A 24,918-nucleotide genomic window follows, 5' to 3' on the forward strand; every position below is an offset into this window, starting at 1 on the left:
GAGAAGGAAGCCACCACGCATGCCGCATTGCGCCGGTCGCACGGCGCATGCGTAGATCCGCGCCGCCGATCTGATGCCGGTATCGGCAGCTGGAGTGGAGTGGGTTGCTCCAGTGCCATGCTGGCCCCCTGTAGGGGTTAGAATCGCTGCTCCTGGGGTCAAGTTGATGCCGTCGTGATCAGAGAATCCCACCCGGGGTCTTCCAGTTCTGCCAATGCCATGCCTCCACTATGGGTTTCTCTGCAGTGAGGGTTACACTCAACGGGAAATCCCATTGACAACGGCGTACCAGAAGATTCTGCCAGAGGCCAGAAAATGCACGACTGGCTGTGATGAAAGTCTGCCCCATATTTTTGTTCACTATGTTAAGTGGATCGACTCATAGGAGTCTTGTACTAAATGGCATGAGGTGATTTTCTTGGAAAATCATGGACCAAACACTTTGAATGAACTTTGATATGGAACCAATCCAAGGATATTGCTAACAAGCTGCATATTCATATTAGTGTTTTTGGCATATCAGATCATCATGTATATTCCTTGCAACTTGAAGAAACAGTTAACAGTAACCAATTTTATTCTGGTCTATCCTGTGACCAGGAAGAAAGAATACAAAAATATGTCTATCATGGACAAAATGCTTCTCGTCACAAAGGTACATAAAAACGCAAAATTATCGATGTAATAGTACATGATGAAATGGAAGTTTGTTGAGTGTCAAAATTGGATTCTGTGTGATGATGGCCCCATCTTTTGTGCAAGTACACATAATTCCCTGAGTTTACTGGTAACTCCCATCACGGAGATTTTCTACCACCAGCATAATTTGGGTATTTTCTCCTAGATTGTTGGATTGTTAGCTAGCCAGCAGGACTGATTGACTCCAGTTTCCCCACAATCAATTGGCTTCAATAATTAATCATAGCTGCCAATACAGCTTTGCCCTCACAGAGGAGCAAAACCTGACGCAAAGTATAAAAATTCTTGTCAGTGGATCCAAATGGAAGAGATTGACACATTTAAATGGTATTTGTCTGAAAGCCGGAGAGATTTTCACCTCTTATGAGGTATAGTGTATTTTAGATCTTCATCAACCAATGCCAAGAGTGGCAGAGGTGGGAAGGGAATGTCAGGCATAACTGAGGGATGGAACAGATTCTGAGTGTGACTGAAGTATAATACAGAGATGTACAAACTGGGAATGTCCACCGTCTGATCCCGATCAGTGCAGAATCAGCTCAATCTGAAGCAGAACTGGACACTGTAATTGGACTTCGGATCGTTTGGTTTTGGAAGAACAAGATAAATATTCAGTCAAAGTTCCACTTCTGATCTCTTGTCCAGTGAGTACCTGCTGGAAAGTGTGTCTATGAAAATAACTATGGGTTTATTTTGCCTATTGATAATTTTAGAGGAAAAAAAAGATTTTTGAGTACCGAATTAGGTTTATCACTGATTTTCTTTTTAGCATTATTGACAGGAGGACTTTTACCCTCTCTTTAAGTATTGTCACTTGTAATTACATATCTAACATCACACATTTTAAAATATCCCTTTGAAGAGCTGTAATCATTCATTTGTTACTCCGTAATTGCAACAGATGCGTAAAGCATCATAGGGTATGGCATCCCCTTCCTGTGAGGATAATCATACACAAGCCCCTGGAAAATCTCCCCTCTAACAGATGTCTAATTACCTCTCCAATTGCCAGAAGTGAACGCTATAGTTAATTCTCATGCCATAGATTTCAGTTTTCTTCTAGGTTTCTTTCCAAGGCAACTTCCTTTCAGCACACCATCTCCTTCCTTATACAATGCTAAACCACAGAGCAAATGGGACCTTGAATCGGAATGATCAAATGATGCAGATTTACAACTCTGTTCTTCAGCATGTGGATGGAGGCACTTAGCCAGCTATCCTATTCTCCCATTTCAACAATGATTTTTTTTTAAAGTTGCCAAGTCCTGCAGTTATAATGAAGCTCTTTGTGGTCATCTACATTTTATGAGGTACGCTTCAAATTATTTCACACCAGAAGCACTTTATCGATGCAATATCCAAATAACCATTTGATTTATGTAAAAACTATTATATGACAGGCATAAATGTCTAAAACAAATGAAGTGGTCAAATCACTCTATTTTTCCTACATGTTGTAGGTGGAGAATCAGGTATGGAGTTCCCTCTCTCATCAGGGGAACATAATCATATCCAGCCCTTCTAGCTTAGTTTTCAAGGCATGTGTGGAGAGATTTATGATCCAGAAGCAATTGTGCAAGCAAGCACGTGATACCTTCAAATGCTATGATGGCATAATGGTTAGCACTGCTGCCACACTGTGCCAGGGACCCAGGTTCAATTCTAGCCTTGGGTGACTGTGTGGAGTCTCCCCGTGTCTGCGTGGGGTTCCTTCAGGTGTTCCAGTTTCCTCCCACAGTCCAAAATGTACAGATTAGGTGGATTGGCCATGCTAAATTGCCCCTTTGTGTCCAAAGATGTCTAGGTTAAGTGGAGTTACGGAGATAGAATGGGGGAGTGGGATCTTTCAACGGGTCAGTGCTAAATGGGCCAAATGGCCTCCTTCTACACTGTAGGGATTCTAAATTCTCTAGGTTTGTCCTTGTGAATTTTTCCTCTGTGTACTTTGACATCTAATTTTCTTGATGCTTGTCTTCAATTCCAGACCAATATGGGCTCATGATTGTCTCAGTGTTTTATCTCAAAAAAACAAAAGGTAGCCATAAATGTTAAATGTAATTAGAGCACTTCCCCATCACATCACTTTTAGTCTGAATGTAGAGCCTGAGTTATAAGCATTTCACCTTAATATATTGTCATGTGTTTCTCAAATGGCAGCAGTGATGTCAGAGTGTGGGTGGAGCTGGGCTGTCTTTCTGTCTTTCACCTTCATATTGAGCTGAAAAGCTGCTTTGTGGCTCTGTTTTAGTTTCATTTTAGATTTGGAGAAGCTGCAGTCGCAGCAAGATGTGTATAAATCTCTGCAAGCTAAAGAATGTTCATTTGGTGATTTCAGAGTGAACAAAGAACAAAGAAAAGTACAGCACAGGAACAGGCCTTTCGGCCCTCAAAGCCCATGCTGACCATGCTGCCCGACTAAACTACAATCTTCTACACTTCCTGGGTCCGTATCCCTCTATTCCCATCCTATTCATGTATTTATCAAGATACCTCTTAAATGTCACTATCGTCCCTGTTTCCACCACCTCATCCGGCAGCGAGTTCCAGGCACCCACTACCCTCTGTGTAAAAGATTTGCCTCGTACATCTACTCTAAACCTTGCCCCTCGCACCTTAAACCTATGTCCCCTAGTAATTGACTCCTTTACCCTGGGGAAAAGCCTCTGACGATCCACTCTGTTTATGCCCCTCATAATTTTGTAGACCTCTATCAGGTCTCAGACCTCAACCTCCGTCGTTCCAGTGAGAACAAACCGAGTTTATTCAACCGCTCCTCATAGCTAATGCCCTCCATACCAGGCAACATCCTGGTAAATCTCTTCTGCACCCTCTCTAAATCCTCCATACATTTCTGGTAGTGTGGCGACCAGAATTGAACACTATACTCCAAGTGTGGCCTAACTAAGGTTCTATACAGCTGCAACATGACTTGCCAATTCTTCTACTCGATGCCCCGGCCAATGAAGGCAAGCATGCCGTATGCCTTCTTGACTACCTTCTCCACCTGTGTTGCCTCTTTCAGTGACCTGTGGACCTGTACACCTAGATCTCTCTGACTTTCAATACTCTTTAGAGTTCTACCATTCACTATATATTCCCTACCTGCATTAGACCTCCCAAAATGCATTACCCCACATTTGTCCGGATTAAACTCCATCTGCCATCTCTCCGCCCAAGTCTCCAAACGATCTAAATGCTGCTGTATCCTCATCGCTATCCGCAATTCCACCAATAACAGTAGAGCATTTAAACCTGCTGTCCTTCTGTAAAAAGAGATTTTGTCTTATGGATGTCTCATAGAGTACTGTATTCTTTGGGAGGGTTGTATTTGAATGGATGGTTGCTGAGATTGCTAAGATGTTCACTGTATGTTTATATATTAACTGGGTTCATCGAATAAACATTGTTTTTGTTTAAAAATACTCTTAGTTCTCTGTTGCATCACACCTGTAAAGTGGGCCCTTGTGTTCCCCATAGCCAAAATCTATTTAAAGTTGTGGGCCAGGTGAACTCAATGATACACTTTGGCATTCTCTAAACCTTGGGCCAAAACAATATTTTGATGTTATCTAGATCAGCAACAAACATTGTGGGTTATTTCTTATTCATTCAGGGAATGGGGGCGTCGCTGACTGTGTCAGTATTTATTGTTCGCCCCTAATTGCCCTTGAACTGAGTGCATTTCAGACCGAGGGCGGGATTCTCCGCCGGCGGGATTCTCCATTTTCATAGAATTTTACAGTGCAGAAGGAGGCCATTCAGCCCATCGAGTCTGCACCGGCTCTTGGACAGAGCACCCTACCCAAGGTCAACACCTCCACACTATCCCCATAACCCAGTAACCCCACCCAACACTAAGGGCAATTTTGGACACTAAGGGCAATTTATCATGGCCAATCCACCTAACCTGCACATCTTTGGACTGTGGGAGGAAACCGGAGCACCCGGAGGAAACCCACACGCACACGGGGAGGATGTGCAGACTCCGCACAGACAGTGACCCAAGCCGGAATTGAACCTGGGACCCTGGAGCTGTGAAGCGATTGTGCTATCCACAATGCTACTGTGCTGCCCAAGTTTTGCCAGCGCCCGGAGTTTTCCCGACGGCGTGGGTCTGCCTCACAATGGAAAACCCCACTGACCGGCCGGTGTAACGGAGAATCCCGCTGGCGGGTCAAGGTGTGGCGGGGCAGAGAATCTGGCTCCATATTTTTAAGAGTCAACCAGATGCTTGTTGGTATGGAGACATGTGTAGGCCAGACCAGATAAGGGCGGCAAATTTCCTTCCCTAATGGACAGTAGTAAACAATGGGCTTTTACAAAAATCTAATTTCTAACCTGTGTTCTCCTCGTGATAAATGTTACATTGTTACTGCTCTAGGAAGACATAGGCAGGGGTGATGGTGGCAAAGCAACAATATCACTGGACTAGTAATCCAGTGGCACATGCTAATGCTCTGAGGACAAAGGTTAAATCCCATCATAGCAGCTGGTGAAATTTAAATTAAATTAATAATAAAGACAATCTGGAATATAAAACTAGTTTTAGCAATGGTGACTGTCATAATATGCACCCATGCACATCATGAGGTAAAAGCAGACAGTGTCAGACACCCAGGTGAGCCAATCAATATATAGAACAGAACACGACCAATCACAGGACAGGACATCAGAAGGGGGCTTCCAACTATAAAACACATGAGGCATGAGCACTCTGCCTCTTTCCACTGGTGACAACCGTAGTGACAGTCAGGGTGTACAAATCATTCAACACGTGGATCAGAGCTAGTCTGGTCTAGATAGGTAATGTTAGTTTACTTAGAGTAGTAGAGAATCAACCCACAGGCAGCTGTGTGTTTCGTTACTGTAGTTCAATAAATCTTATATTGAACCAACGCCCACGTTTGGTGTATACTGGATCAGTTAACTGCATCGTGTGCAATCCGTGTTACCCCAGGGTGAACAACACCATAGTGACTGTCACAACTGTCATTGGTTGTTAGTGCCCTTTAGGGAAGGAAATCTACCTTGTCTGACCTACATGTGACTCCAGACCCACAGCAACATCTTTGACTCGTAATGCCCCTCCAAAATGGACTCACAAGCCACTCAGTTCCGGGGTAATTAGGGATGGGCAATAAATGCTGGCCTTGCCAGCAATGCCCACATCTCACGAAAGACTCAATGATTCAAGAAAAAAAAAATCAAAGATGAGGAAAATAAACAATTCTGAACATTTAAAATCAGCAGTCTAGACTATTAATTCGCTAGGAAATGTTTTACAGTTACATATGCCAGCCTGCATACTCCATTGCTTTAATTTAGGATTAATGTTTATCCCAACTTCCTTCAGTCTAGCGTTAGAAAATTATTTTAGCCACTGGGAATAGAAGCTCAGGAATTCTCTTCCAAAATCCCTTTATCTCACTTCCTCTCTCCCTTCATAATTACAATTCTTTTATATTTCTTATAAAAATCAAAAATACTCTAGAGTTGGCCATACCTTCAGTGTCCTACACTTTCAAACCCCTTCACCTCCTGCTCAGTAGCCTTATAAAATGTTCTGAGATGTTCTTCTATCTGATGAAAGTTACAGAAAAATAAATTACTATCAGTTAGTAGCTTTTCATTTTCTTCAAGGGGCAGCACGGTAGCATGGTGATTAGCGTCAATGCTTCACAGCTCCAGGGTCCCAGGTTCAGTTCCCGGCTGGGTCACTGTCTGTGCGGAGTCCGCACATCCTCCCCGTGTGTGCGTGGGTTTCCTCCGGGTGCTCCGGTTTCCTCCCACAGTCCAAAGATGTGCGGGTTAGATGGATTGGCCATGCTAAATTGCCCGTAGTGTCCTAAAAAGTAAGGTTAAGGAGGGGGGGGGGAGTTGTTGGGTTACGGGTATAGGGTGGATACGTGGGTTTGAGTAGGGTGATCATTGCTCGGCACAACATCGAGGGCCGAAGGGCCTGTTCTGTGCTGTACTGTTCTATGTTCTATGTTCACAACATTGTCCAAAAATGTAAAGCAACTTGCAGGCTATTTCTTCACATTCCCTTGCTAAGCCTCCTGGTGGTAATTAATTAAATTAATTGCATAGTTAATTCTCACAATGATGCCTGCACTGTATATTTTACTTTTATCGGTGTTCAATTAAGTTTTCCATGTCATTTACTCCATTGTGTCACTGATCTAACTCCTCTGATAAACCGTCTCCTGCATTCTTGGCCCCTCTGTTGCCTTGATATTTTGGGGATTGCAATTTATTAAAATATCTAAATAATTTCAATAGATCAATTTTGTTGTATTTGCACTTATCTTCTGTCGGTGGTTTGGAATAATAAAGAAAAGAGAAAGATGCATTCATATAGTGCCTTCTGTGACCTCGGGACACCCCAAAGCGCTTTACAGCTAATTAAGTACTTCTGAATTCAGTCACTTCTATAATGTAGGAAATAATGTTAGGAATCATGGTTGAAGAGGATACTTCCGAAAGAAGGAAAAAATAACTTGCATTATATGGTCCACAGAAAACCCCAACCTGTTCCACAACAATGAAGAACATTACTTGTCTCCAATGTTATTGATCAGTGTGAGCCTGGGTGTTGTCCAGGTCTTGCTATGTTTGGGCATTGTGCTGTTTTATTAATTGAGGAATAGTAAGTGTGGCTGAACACTATGAATTATGAGCAAATAGCCCCACTTCTGGCCTTGCAAAGAAGGGAAGATCATTGATGAAGCAGCTGAAGATAGTTAGGCTCAGGATTCTGCCCTGAGGCTGAGTGTGAGGTCAGGTGTCATGCCTGGATCTGGTATGTCTCTCTTGTGGGGACCATGAATTGCATTCAATTTGAATTGGTTTTTGGAGCAGGCAAGGAGCTGGATTAGGGGTTTGCCCCTGTCCACACTCTGAGCTCTGGCTTTGTAACTCTGACAAAGTAATACAAAAGAAAATCTATCTTTGGGCTCAATTGATTGGTTGGTAAAGTACCAATGACAACAGAAACAAGTTGTTAATTAGCCAATTAGTTGCAGTAATGGGCAGCCTTTCTCGGGACAGTGAAAGGCCGTACTGCTGCCATTCCTGCCAGTGCCAATATCCTGAGGTGGCAGTAACTGACAGACTCCTCCCAGTATCTTCCTCCTCCATTTTATGAGCCCTCCCTCCTGTTAACACGCGTCCAAAAGGCTGGGAACGTTCAACCCAGTGTTTCCATTGATGGAAAATCTAAAAGTACAGGTCATGAATATAAAAGTGAGGGCAGCACGGTGGCCTAGTGGTTAGCACAACCGCCTCACGGCGCTGAGGTCCCAGGTTCGATCCCGGCTCTGGGTCACTGTCCGTGTGGAGTTTGCACGTTCTCCCCGGGTCTGCGTGGGTTTCGCCCCCACAACCCAAAAATGTGCAGAGTAGGTGGATTGGCCACGCTAAATTGCCCCTTAATTGGAAAAACTAATTGGCTAATCTAAATTTAAAAAAAAAAATGAATATAAAAGTGTCATGGATAAATCCAAGAAAGAATTTAAGAGAATCCTTTTTGTTCAGGGAGTGGTGAGAATGTGGAAGATGTGACTGCTGTAGCCACCGAAGTTGGCCACTTCCCGACCCAAAATGGCGATTTACAAAGGTTGAAGGGAAAACCGGACAATTATAAAGAGACAAGCAGTTTGCAAAAGTTCATGTGTATTCTGGCTGCAAAGAAAGCAGACAGCACCGAAACCAGCAGTTTTCATATTAATGAAGCAATCCCCGGGAACAATGGATACAATGATTAGCTACATTTGGGACATTCTATAGAAGGTCAAACTTCCCGGCGCCAACGGGAGTCTGAAACAATAAGTTACAAACAACCCCAAGAACCACCCAGCGATCGGGAAACAGCCCCAGTATTGGGGAATTCAAACCAATTGATTGGTATGAGGTCCAATCGATTGCAAGCAGGTATAGGGTCCGCCCAGATGGGCGCGAAGCCCCTGTGACCTATAAAGGACAGATCCCAAGTCCAGCTCTCTCTCTTACCCGGTCCTCCCAGCAGAACACCTTTGCAGCAGCTCTCTAAGAACTTGACCGTGAGAAGGACAGGCCTGGCCAACAGCTACACCGACAAGTAAGTGTCAACCAACGCACGCTATGAGATTAGACACTCCTGACCCCTTAGCCCGTACCAACTGGGAAGCCTGCAGTCTCAGGACAGAACAAGAGGCTATTGTTCCCTGATCCAGTGTGTTCCCTTATCGAAGATAAGTATTGGCTTATAGTGGTAGGAATAGTTTAGTCCGTTAGTATTAGTTGCATCAGTATCGATTTACCGTGTAATAATAAATGTGTTTGATTGAACCTTACTAACTGGTGTATTGAGTCATTGATCTGAACTTGAACTTGGACCTCGTGGCGGTATCATAAAGATACCTGGCAACTCTAGAGCTAAGGAATAAAACAGAGCCAATTGAGTGTAAAGCACACTCACCAGAACGAGCAACACTACGTGGAATGGTTGAGATAAATATCATATTTAAGTATGTGAGTGAGAAAGATTTAGGAGATGGGGCAGCACAGTGGTTAGCACTGTTGCCTCACAGCACCAGGAACCCGGGTTTAATTCAAACCTTAGGTGGCTGTCTGTGTGGAGGTTACACATTCTCCCCATGTCTGCGTGGGTGTAACTTGCAGGCTATCTCTTCAGGTTCCCTTGCTAAGCCTCCTGGTGATAATCAATTACATTAATTGCATACTTCATTCTCACAATGATGCCTGCGCTATATATTTTACTTTTGTCGGAGTTCAATTCAGTTTTCCATGTCATTTACTCCATTGTGCTCCGGATGCTCTGGTTTCTTCCCACAGTTCAAAATTGTGCAGGTGAGGTGGTTTGGCTATTCTAAACTGTCCCTAAAATGTCCAAAGGTTAGGTGGGGTTTATGGGGTTACAGGAATAGGGTGGTAGTGTTGGCCTAGGTGGGGTGCTCTTTCAGAGGATCAGTGTAGACCCAATGAGCCGAATTGCCTCCTTCTGCACTGTAGGTATTCTAGTCTATTCTAATATTTTTATAGAGTGGGATGAAGTAAATTGAATGGAATGAGGCTCACATGGTATATAAACACTGTGAGAATGGACAGAATTCCTGGTTTCTTTGCTATAATGCCATTAATGGTGAGTCAGAGCAGTTTCTTAGCACTGCTGACAATTCTTTTACTCATTTAACTGATAACTGTGAGTGGGCACATGCGGCAGGAGTTGGCTGGGATGGACTTGGCCTGCGTCTTGTAGGCATGACATGTTTAGGCAATATTCCACTTTGTCGGGTAAAGCTGGTGTTATGGGAGTAGCTTATCTCGTGATTTGGCTAGGTCTGGAGCCTAGGTCTTCAGCACTGCAGCTGGGGAGTGAAGTGGCATTAGTTGTTTCCTGATATCATGTGCAAGGAATCAAATTGGCACATGACAGGCACCGTTAATGTAGAGATATCTGACTGCCAATTTACTCACAGCAAAACCTTAAAAAAAACATGATTTAGTGATATTAGCTGAGAGATAAATGTTAGCCAGGGCACCAGGAGTGCTTCTTGATGCTCTTGAAGGGATGGCATGGTAGCACAGTGGTTAGCACTGTTGCTTCACAGCTCCAGAGTCCCAGGTTCGATTCCTGGCTTGGGGCACTTTCTGTGTGGAGTCTGCATGTTGATGACATTAAGATGAGTGGTAAAGCGAAAAGTGCAGAGGATACTGGAAGTCTGCAGAGGGATTTGGATAGGTTAAGTCAATGGGCTAGGGTCTGGCAGATGGAATACAATGTTGACAAATGTGAGGTTATCCATTTTGGTAGGAATAACAGCAAACGGGATTATTATTTAAACGATAAAATATTAAAGCATGCTGCTGTTCAGAGAGACTTGGGTGTGCTAGTGCATGAGTCACAGAAGGTTGGTTTACAAGTGCAACAGGTGATTAAGAAGGCAAATGGAATTTTGTCCTTCATTGCTAGAGGGATGGAGTTTAAGACTAGGGAGGTTATGTTGCAATTGTATAAGGTGTTAGTGCGGCCACACCTGGAGTATTGTGTTCAGTTTTGGTCTCCTTACTTGAGAAAGGACGTACTGGCGCTGGAGGGTGTGCAGAGGAGATTCACTAGGTTAATCCCAGAGCTGAAGGGGTTGGATTATGAGGAGAGGTTGAGTAGACTGGGACTGTACTCGTTGGAATTTAGAAGGATGAGGGGGGATCTTATAGAAACATTTAAAATTATGAAGGGAATAGATAGGATAGATGCGGGCAGGTTGTTTCCACTGGCGGGTGACAGCAGAACTAGGGGACATAGCCTCAAAATAAGGGGAAGTAGATTTAGGACTGAGTTTAGGAGGAACTTCTTCACCCAAAGGGTTGTGAATCTATGGAATTCCTTGCCCAGTGAAGCAGTTGAGGCTCCTTCATTATATGTTTTTAAGGTAAAGATAGATAGTTTTTTGAAGAATAAAGGGATTAAGGGTTATGGTGTTCCGGCCGGAAAGTGGGGCTGAGTCCACAAAAGATCAGCCATGATCTAATTGAATAGCGGAGCAGGCTCGAGGGGCCAGATGGCCTACCCCTGCTCCTAGTTCTTATGTTCTTATGTTCTCCCCGTGTCTGTGTAGGTTTCCTCTGGGTGCTCTGGTTTCCTCCCACAAGTGCTGTTAGGTAATTTGGACATTCTCCCTCTGTGTACCCAAACATGCACCGGAATGTGGCGACTAGGGCCTTTTCACAGTAACTTGACTACAGTGTTAATGTAAGCCTACTTGTGTATTGGGCTGGTTTAGCTCAGTGGGCTAGACAGCAGAACAAGCCCAGCAGTGCGGGTTCAATTCCCGTACCGGCTTACCCAAACAAGTACCGGAACGTGGCAACTAAGGGCTTTCCGCAGTAACTTCATACTTGTGACAATAAATGGTTATTATTATTATTACTTGTGACAATAAAGATTATTATTATTAAATAGTGCTACATTACCTTTTGTGTCAACATAAGAGGGTTGACTAGATCTTGGTTTAATGTCTCATTCAAAATCTGGAACATTTTAACACTCTATCATTATTGAATGGATGTGGCAATGTCGATAATGATATCAAGGGCCTGAATAAGGGTTCAAACCCATAATTTTCTGACTCTTAATAATATTAATTGCTTATTGTCACAAGTAGGCTTCAAATGAAGCTACTGTGAAAAGCCCCTAGTCACCACATTCCGGCGCTTGTTCCAGTATTGGAATTGAACCTGAGCTACTACCTTGTTCTGTATTACAAGCCAGGAATTTAGCCCACTGTGCTAAACGAGCCCCTGGTGGCAGTGTGTCAGCTTAAGGTGGCAGTGTGACCACTGGAGGCATAATACTCCAAAAGAAGTCTTTCCACTTATATTGCCCTTCAAATAAAGATGGTAGAGATGGTTAAAATTAAGACATTATGGAAGCCTCTGGAAAAAATGAATTCACTTGTAATAAAAATAATAATCTTTATTAGTGTCACAGGAAGGCTTACATTACCACTGCAATGAAGTTACTTTGAAAATTCACTTGTCGCCACACTCCAGCGCCTGTTCGGGTACACTTAGGGAGAATTCAGAATGTCCAATTCATCTAACAAGCACGTCTTTCGGGACTCGTGGGTAGAAACCGGAGCACCCGGAGGAACCCCACGCAGACACGGGGAGAATGTGCAGACTCCGCACAGACAATGACCCAAACGGGAATCGAACCCGGGACCCTGGCGCTGTGAAGCCACAGTGCTAACCACTGTGCTGCCCAATTATTCAATGAATTATTATTCAATGTCGCTGGTTACACATGGAATATGAAATCTATGCAGTCCAAATGAGGAATTCAGTGCACAAGAGCCAAAACAATAATATGGGTGCAAACATTGGCCTCCTAACTCCTGCAAAGCCAGCAGATCTGAAGAATTGTTCACACTGCTGTGCATGTCACTGGTAAAAAATGATTACGATGTTGGCCCGCTCGATAATGCCTGCTTTTGTGATTTTCTTCACATATATCTGTGGACAGCGAACAGGATAGCAATTCAGATACCACCATATTAGCCTGAAAAGAGCTCCACAAATTTTAAAAAAACTGACAGCAATGGTGACTTGAATGGCTTACTGGCATAGCTATGTAAACATTTGGACCTGAAGAACTTCATTGACAAGATGTAATATCCATAACCCTCGTACTTAACATCAGACTAGTTGTGTAAGTTTATTTTGTCTTTCCCAGATATCTGTGTTGAAGACAGTTGAATGTGCTATGCATCAACAAACATCATGATACAACTTGCATGTTTTCTTTTATCGAGGCAATCCTTTCTGCACATGCTGGTTCTCAACTAATTTAGAACACTGAATCCAATATTTATTGCACACAAGGTACTCAAAGTTATGGGGCAGCATTGTACAAATAAAATGTGTGATTTAAAAGCAGGTCGGATTTTTTTCCCACCATTGATTTCACAAAATGTAACGAAAAATCCAGAAAAGGGTCAAAAGGTGCTGTCAATGTGTTAGCACCTGTCAGAAAACAAGTACAGTTATAAAACGCAAGTACAAAAGGACTGTTAGAAAAAAAATTAAAGGAACTTTTAAAGGTGAACTAAGCTCTCTTCACATAACATCCAAATCAAAACAGTACAATGGGAACAATAATCTGTAGCAAGGAGCCAAATGTCGAGGTCGCTGAAATGGACAGGAGACTGCAGAGGGCTGCAGCACGGGGGCACTGGGGGGTGCTTGCCCGTGGAACGTGGAGGGCTGGCACAAAGGTACAGCAGATGATCAGGAGGGCTGGTGGAGTGTTGTCCCTTATTCAAAGGGGGTTGGAATGCAGGAGCAGGTGGGGGCCTTGCTGCAACTGTGTGAGGTACTAGTGGGACCATGTCTGGAATACTGGGTAGTTAATTTGTCCCCTTATTTAAAGAAAGATATTGGCCAGCATTCTCCATACTGAGTCTGCCCCGTGACCAACCCAAGCGAGGACGGAGCATTTGATGCTCAGCCACACCTCCCATTCACTGCAGCGGGATCAAGAATCCCGCTGCCATGAATGGATGGAGAATCCCACCCATTATTTCATTGGAGGCGATTCAGAGAGGGTTCACTAGTTTGATCCCTGGTATGGAGGGATTGTCTTATGAGCAAAGGTAAACAAGTTGGGACTCTACTCATTAGAATTTAAAAGAACGAGAGGTGATCTCATTGAAACATACAGGATTCTTAAGAGCCTTGACAGGGGAGGTGCTGGGGGGACGGGGCAGGGGGGTGGTTGATGAGGAGGGGGTTTCCCCTCATGGGAGAGTCTCGGACCAGAGGATATAGTCTCAAAATAAAAGGGTGCCCAGTTAATACTGAGATGAGGAGGAATTTGTTCTCGCAGAGGGTTGTGAGCCTTTGGAACTTCTTGCCATAGAGAGCTGGAGAGCAGAGCCCTTGTGTATATTTAAGGCTGAGATAGATAGATTTTTGATTGGCAAGGGAAGCAAGGGTTACGTGAGGAATGTTGTTGGATCAGCCATGATCCTGTTGAATGGCAGAGCAAGCTCGAGGGGCCGAATGACCTGCTCCTGTTCTTATTTCTAATAGTTTTATAGCAACTAAGCATTGCAGGTTATAAGATAACCAAAAAAAATAGAGAAACAAGGAGTAAGTTGAAGTAGCTGTATTAATTTAAGGTACCATAATTTCAGTCGGAAACAGGAACATTTAACTATCAGAAAGATGAAAACAGAATCTGTTTCGATTGAGAGAATTGATAAGGAATTAATACACCACTAGGGGTATACTACAGGCCAGCAAATAGTGAAAGGGAGTCAAAGGATGAAATATGAAAGCAAAAATGTAAAATGAGTAAAGAGCATACAATAAGAACTGCGTAAAATTTTAACAACCCTCAAATAAACTGGCAAGAAGCGGTAGCAGAAGTACACGGATTGGAATTATTAAAAAATATATACAGGACTCATTTCTTACCCAGCATGTAAAAAACCCAACAAGAGGGAGCACTGCTGAGAATTTAGTAATAAGAAATGAAGCAAATTAGATAAATAACTATAGGGAAACATTGGGACTCTAGCCAGCACAACATGATAAGATTTTAGATAAAGTTTGTGGAGACATAGAAGTTAAAAAGTGAAGAAATAGTTGATAAGTTGACCAACCTTAGAGAGGAGAAAACATCTGCTTTCATGGATTGCATCCATACATATTAAATTAAGACATGGAAGAGAAAGAAGAGTCACAAATATATATGTGTAACTACATTGAATTGCGCATAGTGCAAGATGGCTGATAGACAGCGAATCTGGTTTCCCTAGTCATAAATGGAGATGGAAGAAGTTCAAGGAACTATTGACCAATTAGCTTAATATTGGTGGTAGGAAAGATAATGGGATCCTGATTCAAAAATATAATAGAAAAACATCTAGAATCTAAGAATATAATAAAGAATGGTCAACACAGATTTCAAGAGGAATAGGTCCTGGCAGGCTTTGGGAAAACCATCCCTATCTCATTATCTCGCCTCCATGGGCAGCACGGTAGCATAAGTGGATAGCACTATGGCCTCACAGAGCCAGGGTCCCAGGTTCGATTCTCCACTGGGTCACTGTCTGTGCGGAGTCTGCACTTTCTCCCCGTGTCTGCGTGGGTTTCCTCCGGGTGCTCCGGTTTCATCCCACAAGCCCAAAGACGTGCAGGTTAGGTGGATTGGCCATGATAAATTGCCCTTGGTAGCCAAACCAAAAAGGTTAGGAGGGGTTATTGGGTTACGGGGATAGGGTGGAAGTGAGGGCTTAAGTGGGTCGGTGCAGACTCGATGGGCCAAATGGCCTCCTTCTGCACTGTATGTTCTATGTTCTCCTCCAGTGGGGACTGACTGTAGTTCCAAAAGTGATCATTGCTCCAAGTGGCATTTCTGAGACTGGAGAGGTGTGAGCTATCTGCTCCCTCGTAAGGTAGAAGCCTGAACCTAAGCACAATGGTTAGCACTGCTGCCTCACAGCGCCAGGGACCTGGGTTCAATTCCAGTCTTGGGTGATTGTCTGTGTGGAGCTTCCATATTCTCCCCGTATCTGCGTGGGTTTCCTCCGGGTCCTCTGGATTCCTCCCACAATCCAAAGATGTGTAGGTTAGGTGGATTGGCCATGCTAAATTGCCCGTTAGTGTCCAGGGATGTGCAGGTTAGGTTCAGAGCTGCGGGGATAGGGTGGGTAGGGGCAATGGACCTGGATTGAGTGCTCTTTCGGAGGGTTGGTGCAGACACGATGGGCCGAATGGCTTCCTTCTGCACTGTATGCATTTATGATTCTATAAATTAGCAGCTTGATGATCATAAAACCCCATTGCTGCTTACTGGATTGATGGGGGTGGATGTGACCCTAACCTATAAGCCAGTATGTGGGGCTTATGCTTCCGTGAAAAATCTTTTTTTTTAAATGTTTCTTCCGTGAAAAATCTTGGCCTAAGTGTCTCAATGGGATAGAGGGGCAGAGCGATATGGGGGATCACGGAGGGTGAGGGGGCTTATCAATCATTTAAAATATAAGTGCAGGTTAATAAACCCATTTAAATGAAAGTTAAAAAAAACACGGATTAATTTCTAGAACTACTAAACAGCGAAGTTATGTATAAGATCTTGATTGGAGCACACATGGAGTACTATGCACAGCAATATGGACAATATTATAAAAAGGGTATGAATGCACTGAAAAGGCGCAAAACAGATATCTTAGCATTGTAAAGAAAACAAAAGACTTGCATTCATTTTGCAGCTTTCGCAACCAAAGTGCTTAACAGACAATTAAGTAGTTTTGAAGTGTAGTCACTGTTGTAATGTAGAAAATAACAAATAAGAAGTTACACTGACCACATAAGATAAAACTCTGGAAAAGAGAACATAGAAAGAGATCTTTAAGATCATGAAAAGATGTGATTGGGTGGATGTAGAGAAGATGCTTTCACTGACGGGGGAGACCAGGGGCCATAAATAGAACATAGAATCATACAGTATAGGAGAGGCCCTACAACCCATCATTTAGACTTAGATTTGGGTTTATCCTCACTTGAACCGAGAGATATAGTGAAAAGTATTGTTCTGCGTACAGTCCAGACAGATTGCTCCATACATGAAAAACATAGGATATACGATAAATACACAATGTAATGACATAGACACAGACATCGGGTGAAGCACACGGAGTGTAGTGCTACTCAGTAGAGAAGATGTGTGGACAGATCAGTTTCAGTCCATCAGAGGGTCATTCAGGAGTCTGGTAATAGCAAGGATGAAACTGTTTTTGAAGCTGTTATTGCATGTTCTCAGACCTTTGTATCTCCCGCCCGATGGAAGAGGTTGTAAGAGATAATAACCCAGGTGGGAGGGGTCTTTGATTATGCTGCCCGCATTCCCAAGGCAGCAGAAGGTGTGGACAGAATCAATGGATGGGAGGTAGGTTTGCGTGATGGACTGGGCTATGTTGACGATTCTGTAGTTTCTTACGGACTTGAGCCGAGCAGATGCCATACCAGGCTGTGATGCAGCCAGATAGAATGTTTTCTATGGTGCATCTGTAAACATTTACATATAGAACATACAGTGCAGAAGGAGGCCATTCGGCCCATCGAGTCTGCACCGACCCACTTAAGCCCTTACTTCCCCCCCTATCCCCATAACCCAGTAACCTCTCCTAACCTTTTTACGTCACTAAGGGCAATTTATCCTGGCCAATCCACCTAACCTGCACATCTTTGACTGTGGGAGGAAATCGGAGCACTCGGAGGAAACCCACGCAGACACAGGGAGAACGTGCAGACTCCGCACAGACAGTGACCCAGCAGGGAATCGAACCTGGGACCCTGGTGCTGTGAAGCCACAGTGCTAATCACTTGTGCTACCATGCTGCACTAATTGGTAAGGGTCAATGTGGACATGCCGAATTTGTTAAGTTTCCTGAGGAAGTATAGCCGCTGCACCGACATCAAACCCTCACGGACAAAAAAAACTCTAATCTACACTCATCCCACTTCCCAGCACTTGGCCCATTGCCTTGAATATTCTGACACTTCAAGTGCCTATCCAAGTACTTCTTAAAGATTGTGAAGTTACTAATGAATCCAATAAGGAATTCAAGAGAAACTTCTTCACTCAAAAAGTGTTTGGAACATGGAGCTTGAAACAATAAGCAATAATTGGGACAACTGAAATAGATACATTTAAGGACAAACTTGACAAACAGACAAGGAAGAATCGAACAGACGAGAATTTTGATAGGATTCAAAGATTGTGTAGAGCATGAATGCTGGCATGGACTAGATGGGCTGAATGGCTTGTTTCTATGGTGCTAAATGCTATGTGACGCCATGTAATGATTCTTGCGTTGAAGGACTATTAACCCGTTTAGTAGAGTTTTGAAACAAATCTACTTAATGTGGCAAAAAGACAAAACTTGCTCCAAAACCACGTCAGGTAGGTCACTGTGAGAACAATTGTCATGGCGATGGATCTACTTGGATTTTCCTCACTAGCATTTTTTTTCATCTAACTTATGGATTGTCAGCTGTATGCTGGATGCATGTTCAAAGGGACCTGGTGTGTCATCATTGTATCACTCCTGTGTACAAATTGATCCCAGTAGTTCTTATAAGCACCTCTGCAAACTTCCAAAGAGGAAGAAAATAACAATAGGATTGAGGTCACCTGGTCATAGCAACAATAGAGGGGAATGGCAAAGCTTTAGAAGTTATAAAATAATTGAGGGAGCGATGGGAAGTTGAAACAGAGACCTTGGCAGCTGCCCAACTGGACTTTTAAAAGATGGGAGAATGGACTCGAATGGTCCACGTTTGAAAACGGACTCAAACGGGTTTTAGAAGCATGAAGAGCGTGTGCACATTTATAGCCGGACTGCACCATAGCTTAAATATGTTTACTCCTCCAGTCGAGGAGGGGGCAGAGAGGTCACTGAGATCAAACAGAAATGAAGTGATTCCGAAGCAAAGTGACAAGAAGAATGGAGAGGGTAAAAATGTCACACAGCAGAAATATATCTCAACGTATAGCAAGGATATAAACAAGGACAGGAAAGGCACACAGTATGAACGCGATGTCAAACTGTTGGGAGAGTTAACGGTCAATAAAACTAATGTGCAACTGGGGAAGTCGGAGAGCGACCTACCTGGGTGCGGGGTCAGATTCTATCCTCATGGATGGAGGTGCCCGGCAGAAGCTGGCACTGCCCGCCGGCTCCAAGGGGCACTGGGATGTTTGTGCAGAGCTGGTGTCCTGGTTGGTGTGCGCTCCCTGCCGCAGCGCTCTGACTGATGCGGGCAGCTCCCAGCCCAGTGACTGCCCTCCCCCCCCCAGATGTTTTCTCTCCCAGATGTTTCATCCCAATCCACGTGGTCCCGGGGAAAGCAAATGAGATCCGCTGCACCCAGCCCCCTCCAGCCCTGCCAGAGGTGCCCGCTGCTAACTGAGGGGCCATTCTCCCTCGCAGCTGCATTGGGACACTTTCTCCCAGCTCCACAAAGTCACTTTGTAGCTCTTCGCATCCCAGGATCTCTCCCCCTCCCCCCAACAATTCAGCGACTGTCGGTCACCCAGGAAAAGTTTGGAGCAGTCTTTTGAGCTTCATGCAAAGATCCCCCCATCACCCAGACTCCCTGCACAGCCCAGCGAGGGTGCCTGCCGCAAGATCCACCTCCCCCCCTCCCTATCACCAGGGCTGCAAACTGTTCCCTGTTCTCCAGCACTGCCCCCTGCAACCTTCAACTATTCACATCACTCCGGCGGCAAGTGGCTGCCCGCACAACCCATGATCAGGTCAGGGCGATCACATGTATTCAAGCCCATCTGACATCCTCACTTTTGAAGCGATTCGCGTTAGAATGAATTGCATTCTCAAAACCAAGGTGAGTGTTTGCCTTAAAGCAGCTCGGAGGGATCCCCTGATACAGGGAACAAGAAATGTTTCCGAGCGAGCAGGGGCCAGTTTAAATCAATAAAAATTCAAACTTCTGCTCACCCTTTCTGTCCTCATCCCTTTTCCATTCCTTATACTCTCTACTGCTTTTCATTTAATTTGATTATTTTTGCCACTGTTTTTAACGCGTTGTACTTCCTATTTTCACCAGTGAGTGCACTGGATAAAGGACTGAATTAGTTTGCAAGCATTTCGATTGTGAAAGGTGCTATGTAAATGCAAGTCTTCTGCATCCCCGAACTTGTTTCCATGTTTCCCAGCAGTAAAACCCTTTCGGTATCTTTTCGCTCTGGCCCTCAGACAATCTATTTTGGAAATGGAAGGAAGTTTTCTCTTGGACCCCAAGGATGAAATTAGGCGCTGAGGTTATTCATGAAGGCCTTCTCAGCCTTGCCCATTGCCTGAGGTGTGGTGATCCTCAGGTGAAATCACCACCAGTCAGCTCTCCCCCTCAAAGGGGAAAGCGGCCAGGGCCATCTGGAGCTATGGCGACTTTACATTCTAGTTGACACTGAAGGGCTGCACTGAAGTCTCCCAAAGTTAACAGTGGCATTGAGATTGAGGGAAACACCCTCCCAGCGCCGGCCCTAGGGTTGCTGGCGCCCCGGGCAAGCTGAACTTCGGCGCCCTTGAGGAGGGGCGGGGCCGAGGGGCGGGGGGGGGTGGGGCCGAGGGGCGGGGGGGCGGGGGGGGAGACGAGGGGCGGGGCCGAGGGGCGGGGGGGGCCGAGGGGCGGGGGGCGGGGCCGAGGGGCGGGCGGGGGGGGGGAGCGGACCGAGCGGGGCGGACCGAGCGGGGCACCTTGGGGGAGGGCGGCCACCGCGCATGCGCTGGTTGGCACCGGCCCAACTGCGCATGCGCGGGACCCGAGTCTCTGGCGCCCCCCAGCACATGGTGCCCCGGGCGACTGCCCGAGTTGCCGGTGCCTTGAGCCGGCCCTGCCCCCTCCGCAGGACTGGACACAGCCTGGGGCCATTCTGATGCCAATGACTCCCTGGCCTGCCTTAGTGAGGCTGCCTCACGTGGGTTGGCGGTCTCCCAACAAGTGGTGGAGGGCTGCTCGGCTAGGGGAGAATGTTTCGATAATGCTGAAAAATTGCGCCTAATTGATGCCTGAAGTACCCTCATTTCCATGTTACAGGAAGCTGCTCCTGTCACAACCCAACCCTAATGAAGTTCCTTATAGGGAGAAATGCACCGTCACAATGTAGCTCACACCTAATTTTCCCTCCAAATCCATAGAGGGTGGGTGTCCCTATGGCTGAAAACTGACTTTAACAGCTGATGCCAGAGATGAAGCTTTTGTTTTATGAAGAGAGATTGAGAAGTTTAGCTTATCCTCTCTAGAATTCAGAAAAATATAGGGAAATCAATTGGGGTATATAACATGATAAAAGGTATATATAAGAAGGTGTGGAGTGGATACTTCTTCTGTGGGGCATTCTAGAATGAGAGGCCATGGTCTCAGGATAAGGATTGGCTAATTTAAAACAGAGTTGATGAGAAACTACTCCCAAAGGGTTGTGAATCTGTGGAATTCACTATCCCAGAGTGGGGTGAATGCTGGGACAGTGAGTGAATTTAAGGAGAAGTTAAACAAATTTGTAATTAATAATGGGTTGAAGAGTTCCGGAGGACGGGCAGGGTGGTGGAGATAAGGCAGGACGAGATCAGCCATGATCATATTGAATGATGGATCGGGCTCGAAAAGCTAAATTTCCAACTCCTGCTCCTTGTTGGCCTATGCTCCAAACGGGATGGTCTACACCTGGACCAGAGGGGTACTAATATCCTCAGGAGAAGGTTTGCTAATGCTCTTCGGGAGGGTTTAAACTAGTTCAGCAGGGGATTGGGAACCTGAATTGTAGCTCCAGTACACAAGAAGCTGAGAGTAGTGAGGTCATGAGTAAGGTTTCAAAGTTGCAGGAGTGTACCGGCAGGAAGGAAGGTGGTCTAAAGTGCGTCTACTTCAATGCCAGGAGCATCCGGAATAAGGTGGGTGAGCTTGCGGCATGGGTTAGTACCTGGGACTTCGATGTTGTGGCCATTTCGGAGACATGGATAGAGCAGGGCGAGGAATGGTTGTTGCAGGTGCCGGGGTTTAGATATTTCAGTAAGTTCAGGGAAGGTGGTAAGAGAGGGGGAGGGGTGGCATTGTTAGTCAAGGACAGTATTACGGTGGTTGAGAGGACATTTGATGAGGACTCGAATACTGAAGTAGTATGGGCTGAGTTAAGGAACAGGAAAGGAGAGGTCACCCTGTTAGGGCTTTTTTATAGGCCTCCGAAAAGTTCCAGAGATGTAGAGGAAAGGATTGCAAAGATGATTCTGGATAGGAGCGAAAATAACAGGGTAGTTGTTATGGGGGACTTTAACTTTCCAAATATTGACTGGAAACACTATAGTTCGAGTACTTTAGATGGATCCATTTTTGTCCAATGTGTGCAGGAGGGTTTCCTGATACAGTATATAGATAGGCCAACAAGAGGCGAGGCCGTATTGGATTTGGTACTGGGTAATGAACCAGGACAGGTGTTAGATTTGGAGGTAGTTGAGCATTTTGGTGATAGTGACCACAATTCGATTATGTTTACTTTAGCGATGGAAAGGGATAGGTATAAACCGCAGGGCAAGAGTTATTGCTGGGAGAAAGGCAATTATGATGCGATGAGGCAAGACTTAGGATGCATTGCCTGGAGAGGAAAACTGCAGGGGATGGACACAATGGAAATGTGGAGCATGTTCAAGGAACTGCTACTGCGTGTCCTTGATAAGTATGTACCTGTTAGGCAGGGAGGAAGTGGTCGAGTGAGGGAACCATGGGTTACTAAAGCAGTTGAAACACAAGAGGAAGAAGGAGGCTTATGTGAAGATGAGACGTGATGGTTCAGTTGGGTCGCTTGAGAGTTACAAGTTAGCTAGGAAGGCTCTAAAGAGAGAGCTAAGAAGAGCCAAGCGAGGACATGAGAAGTCTTTGGCAGGTAGGATCAAGGATAACCCTAAAGCTTTCTATAGGTATGTCAGGAATAAAAGAATTACTAAGGTAAGTGTAGGGCCAGTCAAGGACAGTAGTGGGAAGTTGTGCGTAGAGTCCGAGGAGATAGGAGAGGTGCTAAATGAGTATTTTTTGTCAGTATTCACACAGGAAAAAGACAAAGTTGTCGAGGAGAATACTGAGATACAGACTACTAGACTAGAAGGGCTTGAGGTTCATAAGGAGGAGGTGTTAGCGATTCTGGAAAGTGTGAAAATAGATAAGTCCCCTGGGCCGGATGGGATTTATCCTAGAATTCTCTGGGAAGCTAGGGAGGAGATTACTGAGCCTTTGGCTTTGATCTTTAAGTCATCTTTGTCTACAGGAATAGTGCCAGAGGACTAGAGGATAGCAAATGTTGTCCCCTTGTACAAGAAGGGGAGTAGAGATAACCCCGGTAACTATAGACCAGTGAGCCTTACTTCTGTTGTGGGAAAAGTCTTGGAAAGGTTTATAAGAGATAGGATGTATAATCATCTGGAAAGGAATAATTTGATTAGAGATAGCCAACATGGTTTTGTGAAGGGTAGGTTGTGCCTCACAAACCTCATTGAGTTCTTCGAGAAGGTGACCAAACAGGTGGATGAGGGTAAAGCAGTTGATGTGGTGTATATGGATTTCAGTAAAGCGTTTGATAAGGTTCCCCATGGTAGGCTATTGCAGAAAATACAGAGGCATGGGATTAAGGGTAATTTAGCAGTTTGGATCAGAAATTGGCTAGCTGATAGAAGACAAAGAGTGGTGGTTGATGGGAAATGCTCTGACTGGTGTCCAGTTACTAGTGGTGTGCCACAAGGATCTGTTTTGGGGCTGTTGCTGTTTGTCATTTTTATAAATGACCTGGAGGAGGGCGTAGAAGGATGGGTGCGTAAATTTGCAGATGACACTAACGTCGGTGGAGTTGTGGACAGTGCAGAAGGATGTTACAAGTTACAGAGGGACATAGATAAGCTGCAGAGCTGGGCTGACAGGTGGCAAATGGAGTTTAATGCAGAAAAGTGTGAGGTGATTCATTTTGGAAGGAATAACAGGAAGGCAGAGTACTGGGCTAATGGTAAGATTCTTGGTAGTGTGGACGAGCAGAGAGATCTCGGTGTCCATGTCCATAGATCCCTGAAAGTTGTCACCCAGGTTGAGAGGGTTGTTAAGAAGGCATACGGTGTGTTAGCTTTTATTGGTAGAGGAATTGAGTTTCGGAGCCATGAGGTCATGTTGCAGTTGTACAAAACTCTGGTGCAGCCGCATTTGGAGTATTGTGTGCAGTTCTGGTCGCCACATTACAGGAAGGATGTGGAAGCATTGGAGAGGGTACAGAGGAGATTTACAAGAATGTTGCCTGGTATGGAGGGAAGATCATATGAGGAAAGGCTGAAGGACTTGAGGCTGTTTTCGTTAGAGAGAAGAAGGTTAAGAGGGGACTTAATTGAGGCATACAAGAATATCAGAGGATTAGATAGGGTGGACATCAAGAGCCTTTTTCCTTGGATAGTGATGTCCAGCACGAGGGGACATAGCTTTAAATTGAGGGGAGATAGATATAGGACAGATGTCAGATGTAGGTTCTTTACTCAGAGAGTAGTAAGGGCGTGGAATGTCCTGCCTGCAACAGTAGTGGACTCGCCAACACTAAACGCATTCAAATGGTCATTGGATAGGCATATGGATGATAAGGGAATAGTGTAGAGGGACTTTAGAAGGGTTTCACAGGACGGTGCTACATCGTGGGCCGAAGGGCCTGTACTGCGCTGTAATGTTCTATGTTCTATGTTCTTGTGTTCTAAGAAAGAACGATTCTGTCTAATTCCACCTTCCAGCTCTTGGTCTGTAGCCCTGTAGGTAACAGCACCTCAAGCACATACCTGGTGTTCTTGATTAATAAGGGGATTTATTCATTAATAAAGGAATCAGGGATTATGGGGAGAAGACAGGAGAATGGGGATGAGGAACATATCAGCCATGATTGAATGGTGGGGCAGACTCAATGGGCTGAATGGCCTAATTCTGCTCCTATATCTTATGGTCTTTGCAGTAACCTAAAAGCCTAAATTTATAGGTGCAGTCATGCTAATCTTTGATGTGAAAAGACACTTAGATATAGAGAGCTTGTCACACTTGCTGATGCACATTTACTGACCGATTCAAGACTGGACCACTTTCAGATGAGTAAATTCATCTGTGAAGAGAATTTAAAGATGC

At 44.8% G+C, this 24,918-nt stretch overlaps 1 protein-coding gene across 6 annotated transcripts in view; it reads right to left on the reverse strand.

The window, feature by feature from the left end:
* kcnv1 (potassium voltage-gated channel modifier subfamily V member 1) overlaps nucleotides 1-19,037 on the reverse strand; it is a 59,059-nt gene extending 40,022 nt beyond the window's left edge. Inside the window, exons 1-3 of one of the 6 annotated variants that reach the window (XM_038809752.1) lie at nucleotides 18,882-19,010; nucleotides 14,868-14,886; nucleotides 6,203-6,279 (exon numbers count right to left, since the gene is read on the reverse strand). Coding sequence is in view for 1 of the 6 variants with exons in the window: in XM_038809749.1 (XP_038665677.1) it covers nucleotides 14,868-14,886; nucleotides 18,882-18,910 (48 nt within the window). In the remaining 5 variants the exon portion in view is untranslated. Of the gene's footprint in view, nucleotides 1-6,202; nucleotides 6,280-14,867; nucleotides 14,887-18,881 lie in introns of all 6 variants that reach the window. The other 5 variants (XM_038809749.1, XM_038809750.1, XM_038809753.1 and 2 more) reach the window with 5 other exon arrangements.
* Nucleotides 19,038-24,918: the final 5,881 nt, after the last annotated feature.

This window comes from Scyliorhinus canicula, chromosome 10 (assembly GCF_902713615.1).
Source record: "Scyliorhinus canicula chromosome 10, sScyCan1.1, whole genome shotgun sequence".
In the NCBI taxonomy this organism is placed as follows: Eukaryota; Metazoa; Chordata; class Chondrichthyes; order Carcharhiniformes; family Scyliorhinidae; genus Scyliorhinus; species Scyliorhinus canicula.